This window comes from Ammodytes marinus (assembly GCF_949987685.1).
Source record: "Ammodytes marinus genome assembly, chromosome: 1".
Lineage (NCBI taxonomy): Eukaryota > Metazoa > Chordata > Actinopteri > Uranoscopiformes > Ammodytidae > Ammodytes > Ammodytes marinus.
In genome coordinates, this window is record NC_137230.1 from 26950771 (window position 1) to 26960843 (window position 10073).

The 10073-nt window shown below is 40.2% G+C and overlaps 1 protein-coding gene across 3 annotated transcripts in view; it reads left to right on the top strand.

The window, feature by feature from the left end:
- LOC307255303 (uncharacterized protein) overlaps positions 1 to 10073 on the top strand; it is a 34685-nt gene that overhangs the window by 8506 nt on the left and 16106 nt on the right. For 2 of the 3 annotated variants that reach the window (XM_080033984.1, XM_080033986.1), the window contains exons 10-20: positions 22 to 328; positions 524 to 639; positions 927 to 1044; positions 1191 to 1282; positions 1390 to 1540; positions 5343 to 5449; positions 5729 to 5852; positions 7240 to 7373; positions 8029 to 8138; positions 9695 to 9863; positions 9944 to 10048. In XM_080033984.1, coding sequence (XP_079890110.1) covers positions 22 to 328; positions 524 to 639; positions 927 to 1044; positions 1191 to 1282; positions 1390 to 1540; positions 5343 to 5449; positions 5729 to 5852; positions 7240 to 7373; positions 8029 to 8138; positions 9695 to 9863; positions 9944 to 10048 — 1533 coding nt within the window. The remainder of the gene's footprint in view (positions 1 to 21; positions 329 to 523; positions 640 to 926; positions 1045 to 1190; positions 1283 to 1389; positions 1541 to 5342; positions 5450 to 5728; positions 5853 to 7239; positions 7374 to 8028; positions 8139 to 9694; positions 9864 to 9943; positions 10049 to 10073) is intronic. The other variant, XM_080033985.1, reaches the window with a different exon arrangement.

The following is a 10073-nucleotide window of genomic DNA, read 5'->3' on the forward strand; positions in this document are numbered from 1 at the left end:
TTTGTCCTTCGCTCCACACAGGAGCTTATTGAGCGGCTGCGGCGTGTACAAGTTGAACGCGAGAGCCTGGAATCCAAGATGGATGCAGAGAAACATGTGATGCGAGCACAACTCCGCGACCTGATGGAGAAGCAGCAGGCGGAGGTGCAGCGAATCACAAAGCAGCATGAGGCGCAGATGACCCAAACGCAGCAGGATCTGCTGGGGCAGCTGGAGGAGATGAGGAGGGCCTCGCTAGCAGAACCACCACCGGCCAATCAGGAGGCTCCAGGCAGTGGAAACATGTCCACAGAACCAGCCTCTGTCCAAAGAGTAGCTGAACTGGAAGGTTGGTTGTTCTACGTTTAGATTTTTCTAGTCCGTCTTCTTTGTTAATAAAAATGTACATTTTGTAATATGTAAAATTATAAACAATCTGATTTAATAAAATTAATAATGAGCCCTATTGAAACTAAGGCCAAATGTAAATATGTGAAGACTTGATTACAAAGCATGTTTATCTGCATCTTGTCATTTTTCACAGCCCAAGCAAAACAAAAAACTGAGGAAGCCAGCAGATCCGAGGCCAAGTTCCTGAAAATGAAAGCCTGGTCCAAAACCCGGATAAGACAGTTGGAGGAGGAGTTGAAGAAAAGCCAGGTGAGATGGCAAAATGTTAAGATTTCAATTTCTATCTTTTAAGTTATTATGATCCTTTCTAGGGATATCTTGTTGTTATTTATTGTTTTACTAATTGAAATTAACCCTTTATATCCAAATGCATATAAATGTGCCATTAAAAGTTTTTAATTCATCCAATGAATAACAGAACATTTGACCTGTGTGACAATGTTCCCTTGTTATATTAAACAAATCAAAAAGTCTGACAGTTAAAAAAAGGGGAGATAGGTGGTAATAAATAATGGTGCATGCTTTTTCCACTCTAGGCCGGAGTTGCCCCCCCAGACCTGACTGCTCTGCGCAGTCGTATCACAGAGCTGGAGGAGGAGAGAGAGGAGAACCTCTGGAAAGTGGAGCAATATGAGGAGCTCAAAGCAAAGAATGGTACCACAATCAAACCTGATTGGCTTCTGCTTTTGTATAAGTCTAGAAGAAACATCAGCAGACAGAGCACATTTTATTTGCAGGTCTTAGCATTGGTAGCTTTGATGCCAGAATGATATCATTGTGTGTTTGATGTTTTCTGCTAGAAATGCTGGAAAATAAGCTGGTTATATATGAGGAGCAACAGAGGACACTACAAGCAGACCTGGAGCAGTTCACCAAGAGGGCTGCCTCCCAGGTCAGAGATGCAGGCTGATTCTTCTTTTTTCTTTTTATATCTGCCTGTTTTGTATAAAACCTGCTCATTGTTGGTCTCCTTTAACTATCTGTTCATCCTGGGCGCAGACGAGTGAGTCTGGCAGTGCTGACGACACTCAGAGCCAGGTGCTGGAGTGGCAGGAGATGGTATCTGAGGCAGTCAGTGCCAGGGACCGGGCAAGGGAGGAGAAGACTGCCATGACCCTCCGCATTAGCAACATGGAAGAGGAAAGAGAGGGTAAGGCTGATGCTAACTCATTTAAATGGCAAATTAGTTTGGTACGAACAAACTGGGCTAAGGACGGAGGGTGTCATATGCTGTACTGATAAGAAAGTCTCCTTAGGCACATTTGTGATGTGTCATATTGAGCTGTATAAATAAAATGTACTCAACTTGAGTTTGGATACTTTAGTTTGTGGCCCTGTTTAATTGTATCGTATTATACCCTGCAGCGTTTCTAATATTAACCCTTACAAATATAAATTGTGATGGACAAAGTATTGGAAACACATCGGTATAACGCAATAATATTTAATAATCCTAATCAACTGGCAACTGAGTGTACATTTCAGTTAATCTTTTTTTATTTTGTCCTTGTATTCATAGCCACCAACAACAACAACCATGTTTTCTAGCAGAGAGACATTTAGAGTTTATGTTTTACTGTTACCACATGTCTTCTGTTGTCTGATTCAACATCATTTTCTTTTACTTCACCCCCCCCCCCGTTCTTATCCATTGTTATTGGTGAGCATTTGGTTTGCCCTTTGCTGCCTCCCATCTCATGGACCTCCGCCCCCCCCACTCCAGCCCCTGCTCCATGGATGGGAGCAGCCACAGAGACAGTTTCCCATCAGTTTTGTGCATGCAGGCTCCTCCAAACCTCCGGTGCACATCCTGCTCACTGTACTGCTTGCAGCTCCCCTGAGTTTTGCCTTTTTGCTGGGCTGAGCTACATGCAGTACAGTGACAGGTGGCACTTTAGAGACTTCCATTTTGTTTCTCCTTACTTCCCTTTCCTGTGTTTTCTGTTTTCCATCCCTTACCCCTTTCCGTTCTTCTGTCCAACTGTTTTGATTTCTTCCCATCCCTTGATTTCTGGTGTGGCCACACTAAAATATTTTTTATTAATCCAGTGTTAACATCCTGGTCATGTTTCCTTTTATGGTGGGATGTGTAAACTAGATTTGCACTAACTCTGGGAAGATGTCTAATGTGTGTTACCTTGTCAGACTGACAACCGTTTCTGTGTCTCCACACACACGCAATAACACTGATACAGAATGTCGTTGTCGATGTATAGTGCAAAAGGTAGAATAGAAGTAATCTATAGGATCTATAAAGTTAGTTTATTTCGGATATTTTGTGAGAGCTTTCTGGTAGGAAATGAGTCGTACAAGTAATCAAATCTTTGATTACCCAAACACGTTGCAATCATTCCTTTAGACCAGGGGTTCTCAAACTTTTGATAGCTGAGGGCCAATTTAGGAACCCAACATTGGACCGAGGGCCGACGAAGGAAAACAATTGAAAAAACTGAAATCATTTCAATGGCCAGGTTGCGTCTTTACAGTTTACATGTATTGGTCTGCATCCAGTAATGTGCCTGCTGCACTGCGGGAGGCTGACCAGCCTTCTGCAACGAGAGGCAGAGGTCAGCCGAACGTCGGCAAGTTTAAGATGGTACAGTCCACTGTAGGGGTGTTATTATTAATAATTGGGGAATGAATATAAACAATTAGGAGGGATATTTAAGTGTTTCGACCCATGTACTGTTTTTACTGTTACGGGGGACGCATCCCCTCCGTGCGTTTCAATAAAAAAAAAATATTTTATTTTATTTATTTTTTTCATAATTAAATGCGGGCCGTCAGATACGTTTCGGCGGGCCGCACTTTGAGAACCACTGCTTTAGAACCAACTGTTGTTATTATAAAAGAATAATGCACAACAAATACTCTTCTTTAAGTTAAAAAATAAAACAAAGTTGTGCTCAGAATAAAATGGCTAATGGTCGTTTTAACATTAATTATAACTTTTGATTTTGATTAGCTGTGTGTGCCACTTACTGTTAAATTACTGAATCAATGAAGTGTAGTTGACACTAATGAACCTAGTGTGAATAATGAGACTCAAAAGCCTCACAGCCCATCTCAGAGCAATCAGTAATTAGCACTATTTCAGGAAGACTACAGCAGACAATTTGTCGCTAGAGTTTTATCGAGTTGGGAGTCTCACTCCACCACCATTTCTTCTGACGCTGACAGACAACCATTAACCCTTCATTGACTCTTATGTCCTCTCCGACCTAGTTAGTAGAGACGACTCTTTTTAACCTTTGCATTTGGTCCAATCATTCCTATTTCTATTATTTCTGGTGCTACTGCTGTAGTTACAGGCTTACTGCTTAAGTGGAAATGAGTCTTGTACACAAGTATTTCTGGTGTGGCTTTAAGGGTGACAATGGCATGCATGCTTTTTATTGGGTAAAAGGTAATAAGTTGGAGCTTATTGATTGCTTTAAGACATGTCAACTTCACTAACATTACCACAGCATACCTGCTGAGCTTTTGCTTTTCCTGTTTGCAGCTGCACCCCACAATATGTTTGCCAGAGCTGGGCCCCAAAAACTATTTGTTACAGTGTCCTTTATATTATTTATAAAGCCATAACGTAAAGGGAGAGCTGGTTCACAGGGGCTAACCAGCAAAGGTGTTCATTTTTAATGAATTAATCAAATAATTGGCCTCTTTGTTGAAAGGTTGGTGGCCTCAATCATAGTGAAGTAAATCCATGCCATATATGAACTCAGCTTTCTGACTCTGTATGCTTTGTTGTTCTCACTAAAAGCATCCAATATCAGAAATGTGTGCTGCATGGCATCATCAGGCATTGAACAAAGAAAAATCCTGCTGGAAACCAGCAAGATTTATTTTGGCTTTATAAATAATATGTGTGTTTCTCCTGTTCTATCATCCTCTATATATAATCCCTGCTGCTGTGGTCAGTGTGGGTTGAAATACCAAGTCTGTGACTGGCTCTATTCTGCTTTAGACTTGTTTTATTCTTCAGAAATAGTGTAGATAGTCTTACCCAGTCTTGATGCATGTTCTAAATTATAGAACATGCATCTAACATGCCGTTTTGCTTAACCCTGCTCACTCACTGAACCCACACTGACCACTGAAAAAACCCCACTTAACTAATTTTCTATTTCTGCCCCACCCTTTGCTTTGCTCTGCCCCTCTTTTCCCTCCTGTTCACATCACATCAGCCTGTTGTCACAAAACAGATGGGAAGACGTTTGTTTCGCCAAATTAGTTTGGCATTGCCTTGCTTGCGTCCTAAACCAAACCCATATCCAAAGCCAAATCCCTCATATCTCTACCTGCTCAGTGTTGCTCTAAATAACAGTTTGGTCTCCATGTTTGAAAATCAGCGGTAAAACATTGCCTTTACTCGTGGCTCATGAAAATGGGCCCTCCTTCTTCCCACAGCTGCTTTTACTCCCAGTCTCCCACATATTAAAATGCTGTGTTCCTATGCTGTGCAAATTAGGTGTGCATGGCTCTGACCAGAATGTTGCTTTTGAAGTGTTTCTCAGGTCCACATACCTTATGCAAATACTAAAGTGGTTAGCATACATATCTGGAGTTTGAGTAACTTTATCTCTCTCCATCCTTTATTCTCTCAATCTCTGTCTCCATGCGTCGCTTACAGTCTGTCTCTATTGTTACTTTCACTTTTGGATGAAACTGTTTTCTATGTTACAACATTCATGAATGGTGTTGAAAGTGCCTCATCTCCCTATTCACCAAAACCACCAACACCAATCACTGCCAGCACACTTAACTATTCTTCATTTCAGTCATTCTATCTTCAAAACATATCTTCTTTCCAACTGCCATGATTCTGTCCTACCCATTTTATCACCACCTCCCATCCATAAATACATTCTCGATCCAACCAAACTCCCCCTTTACCTGTGGCACAAAACTGATTGAGGATGACTGGTTCTTTCCTGGCTGCTCCGATCCAGCACTGGCCTCTCGGCAGCAGGAGTTGGAGGAGGAGCTGGCTCAAGCTCGGGGGCTCGGCCAACACAGGGCCAAGAAGATGGCAGCTCCAGCTCATCGAAGCCTGCAGGTAGGAGGACACACGCCACACATTCAAACTTGGCCCAAACAAACCTGTATCTGTATATTAATGCGAAAAACTAACTTTTTCCTGCTGAAGTAAGCTTCACAGTCAGAACATCCTGTTGCTTTGCATTATCATCTGAATTTTTCATATGTCCATTTTCAGACTTGAGAGTTTGACCTATGTCTGTAGATTAAGAAGAAAGCTGGACCTACTCTATCTTTAAATAATTGCTGATTTATAACGTGTCACTGCCCTGCTTCAATAAGTGTATCCCACTTGCAGGAGGACTTTGAATTTGCTGGGCAGGCCCAATTTCAGGACCAGCGAAGCACATCTGAGAGCACGACCCCGATGGAGGGAGAGAACATGGGAGGTTGGTGGCCCGAGTACAGTACTCCTGACACAGGTGTGAGACCCGCTAGACAGTTTACACTAGCATGCACATGGTCGTCTGCACACTACATTGGGAAACTTAAGTTGGTGGGTTTATATTTTGTTTTTTTAACCATAACATTCCAAACGTTTTTTGTTGAGTGTTGGATTGTGGCTGTTGGTTGAGTTTGTCTTTTTTCATCTAACCTGCCAATATTGTGCAAGCGAGACCTGGGTTATCTCTATTGGGTTATTGTGTTCAACATACTGAACCGATTAGCTTTGTTCAGCTTGCCTTCGTTTCTATTTGTGGACGCATTTGCTGGGTCACATTGTAGGAGCCTGAATGCAAGCTATTCTCCAGTAACTCAAAATAACTCTGGGACAGCTGATATTGTAATCCCAAGAGTAAGACACTCATTCATTGGTTTGCATTTTTATCAGTTTAAAGTATTTTCTTTCGACAAGTGCATGCTGGTTGAGCTGGCTAGTGTTTGTTGGATTAGTCCACTGGATGCACTAAATCTTTGTGAGATCATATAACTGTAGGTGGCCAGACTCCATCTGTGGTAAGTTTTGTTTATTCATTGTTTGCATGTTCCACTCCTTTTACTTCATTTCCTCTAATTCTGTCGTCTCGTCTTTCAAGCCGCTGCTCATCAAAACCAAAAAATACATTATCAATTATCTACAAATAATAATTTTAGTAGTTGTAGAAGTAGTAGTATATTTATTTTCGGTCCATGACCACAAAGACATGATACAAACAAGATCGAGACTCCAGTGAAACAAAAAAAAAGACAATTATAATTGGAGAATTGTGTTTTTAATGGAAAATTGAATTATGTACTTTTTGGTTGTGGTAAACCTTGAGCCCTGGAATTGCATTTCACATCCTGTTTTTCAATTAATTAATATAGCAGTGTATATCCTTTTATTTAGCCCATGCTTATAAGAGATGCACTCTTGGCTTCCCACTGATTCACTTTTCCTAAAGAGTATTACCTTATCTTTTCCCCAGTTGAACCAATACTGGAAATGTAGAATTGTAGTAGTTCCTTTAATTCTCCTTACCTCTCCTGCCCTACTTGGTGGATTTACAGGCTAATTTTCAAATTGTAAATTATTTTAAACATCTGTGCAGGAAGTGTTGAGTTTCATTAATGCTAATAGTGCCTGAAAAAAAAACAGCAGAATGAATGAGAGAATGTAAACAGTACTACTGTAAATAGAGAAACAGTGGTGAGTATTACATGAGTTTTATTTTCTACTGATAAAATGAACGCAGTAGAAATGTATGTTACACTGAATTTTTCCTTTTAAGAGTATTGGTCATTCCATCTCCCCTCAATGGTCTTTATTTGTCACTGGCTTTTATGTGTTCTTCCACATCCTCATATTCTTTTTGCTAATGATTCCAGGTGGTTTGCGATCAGTTGTGGAGGAGCTCGAGCTGGAAAGGAACCAACTGCAGGAGCAGATACTGAGCCTGGAGGAGCGCTGTCAAGATCTGGAGGATCGCCTGCAGCTGCAAGCCCGCATAGAGACATTACAGGTAACCTCACACAATCTCGTAGCAACCAGGGTTAAGACAACCATTTTTATTTTTATTTTTTTTAAATACTGTTTTGTACTCACACTGGAAATGCAGTCATTACTTACCTACTGATGAGTCAATTGCATGTTTCCCCCCCGAGGACTAGGATTTTGTAACAAACCCTTCTAACACAGGTGACGTTTGATGTAGATGAAGATGAGCAGCCATTTTGGGTCCCTCAGGTGTGTGGGTCTCTCATATAGTATGTGTGCGCTAGACAGCACCTCTGGCGGTGACATCTAATAGTGTGATGTGCTTGCCTAATCTTGGACTCATTCTGTTTTTCAAATTGTGTTTTAAGAAAGTGTTCTGTGGCAGACTCACTGGGTGTCGTAAATCACACTTCACTGCTTAACTACGTAAATGTCGAAATGGTGAATGTCAAATATTACCACATGAATGGGTGAGATAAATATATATTAATGTTAGAGATACAGATGGTACTACGAAAACAACGGTGAACATTAAGTAAAAGTCTTCCTTGATTCTGTTCTCCAGCGGGTCTGCTGTCGTCCTCGTCTGTTTGCAGTGAGAATGTCTTCATGCAGTGCATTAAGAAAGCTTTCATCATTTCAATCTGTGCATATTTATCTTTATTCTTCTGCCACCACAGAATGAGTCTGAGAAACTACAGAGCCAACTTGCCAGCGTCAGAAGTCAACAGAGTAGAGATTCAGAGAAACATCAGCTACTGGTTAACAGTCTCAACGAACAGCTGAGAGGGTAAGATATTATTTCAAAGGAGAAATCTGTTCTGCTAACTGAGTGTGCTAAATTACATTAAAATATGCATCAGGATACAGAAATGTAATTTATCGAATCTACACACATTCCTTTTCAAATAAGAAGGAATTATTCAACCAGTAGTGTCTATCTTTATGTTCATTTAGGTTTCATTGTTTCAAAGACAAAAAAACGAAGGCAACTATTATAATAGCTTGGAGACCAAGCATTACATCTGGAGAGTTTCAGAGAAATTCAGTCATTTCGTTTTTACTTCTTCTCCTACAACATTGATACACCCTTCACGATATGTCTCCGTTTTATAAACAGGTATATTACACCATACAGCAGAAAAAAAATCAGAAATGCATAAATGTGGCAAAAGTTCAGGTCATCCCCTTTACTTTATATTTCACAACAGAAGGGCTTATTTTTCTAAGTCCATTTATTACTTGGCTCTGATGAATCCTGTGTTCTGATTGGTCACGGCATTCTGCCATAATCTATTTCCAGTCAAGGATAATGACAGTTGCTAAGGGCCTACGTCATTGTTTTAAGCGATCATTTCCTATAATATCAATCACTTGACAGATGTCTTCAAAAAGTTAGAGCTACTACTCCTTCACAAAACAATGGGATACTTTTTCAACATGACTTTGAATGTATGTGGGGAATAGGGAACGTTGGAGTCATGGTTAATGTCTGAAAAGACTCCAGTCAAGATGACATGAGTTAGTTTGGCCTCATATTTATATAGTTAACTTTGCTATTGTGGAAGTTCCGACCATAGCGGACTAACCGTCAGTAATCAAACGTTTCTAAATCAATTAAATCAAACTTAAATCAGCATTTTGCGTCATTTAGTTATTAGCCATGTAATAAAAGCAGGATAATGTTTAGCGAACGATTCACTCTCGAGAAATAAATACCTTCAAGGTATTCAAGAGCCCTCTACTACGCATAGGACTCCTGTTCACCTTGTCGGTCTTTATTTCTTAAGAGTGACCCGTACGCTGTACATTGTCCATTACACAGTGTAGTCTCTGTGGTCAATTTCACCCAGTGAAATCAACTCTTATTATTGCTCTTTTTCTCCAATATAACTAAAAGAATAAAAATAACCTATTTTCACTTTATGTGAGAGGAGGCTGTGGAATATAATTGTTGTGCATAACCACAGGCAAGTTGACTATTGTTCAGCAGTTAGAAGATGCTTATATTTAACATTATGGCACTTGCGCTTGCATTTTCATTTTAATGGGTATCATTAGCCAAATGATTCATTTTTGTCTAAGTCTCAAAATTAGATTTTCTATTCTAACAGTCCCATTTTTACATTTGACAAGTCTTTCAATTTTGTCTTGTGCATTTAGCTCATTAATGCCGATCAATAACCGGCGAGAAAACATGCACCAAAGCACGAGAAGGACTTGGGCATTGTTCTCTGATATTTGCCTGATAAGTGCTGCATATATGCTGGTATTTGATATATGTATTTTCTAAGTGGTTAATATTTTAGCTGAGCTTCATTTGACTGGTATGTTTATGTTTTTTAGACTGAGTGACACACAGGAGTGCCTAGAAAGCTCACTCATCGAGAAGGAAAATACGCTGGCCAAGACGTCTGAGAAACTTGAGCTCATCAACAGCCTGCGAGAATCTTTGAATGAAAAAGAAATTCAGTACAAAGAGGTGTCCGACAGGCTACTTCAGACTGAGCACACTGTAAGACTTTTTTTGCTTCTAATTTGTCACAGTCTAATATTCAGCAGTAGTTAATTTATTTATTTATTTTTCTTCTGCAGCTTGAGAATGTTTCCAGTAAATGCAGTAGCTCAGAGAAACAGTGCTCTGAGTTGAAAACAGAAGTTGTCGACCTCACACAGAAGCTGAGTGTGCTGAAGGAGAAGGTGGGATTTCAGAAATTGGAACATC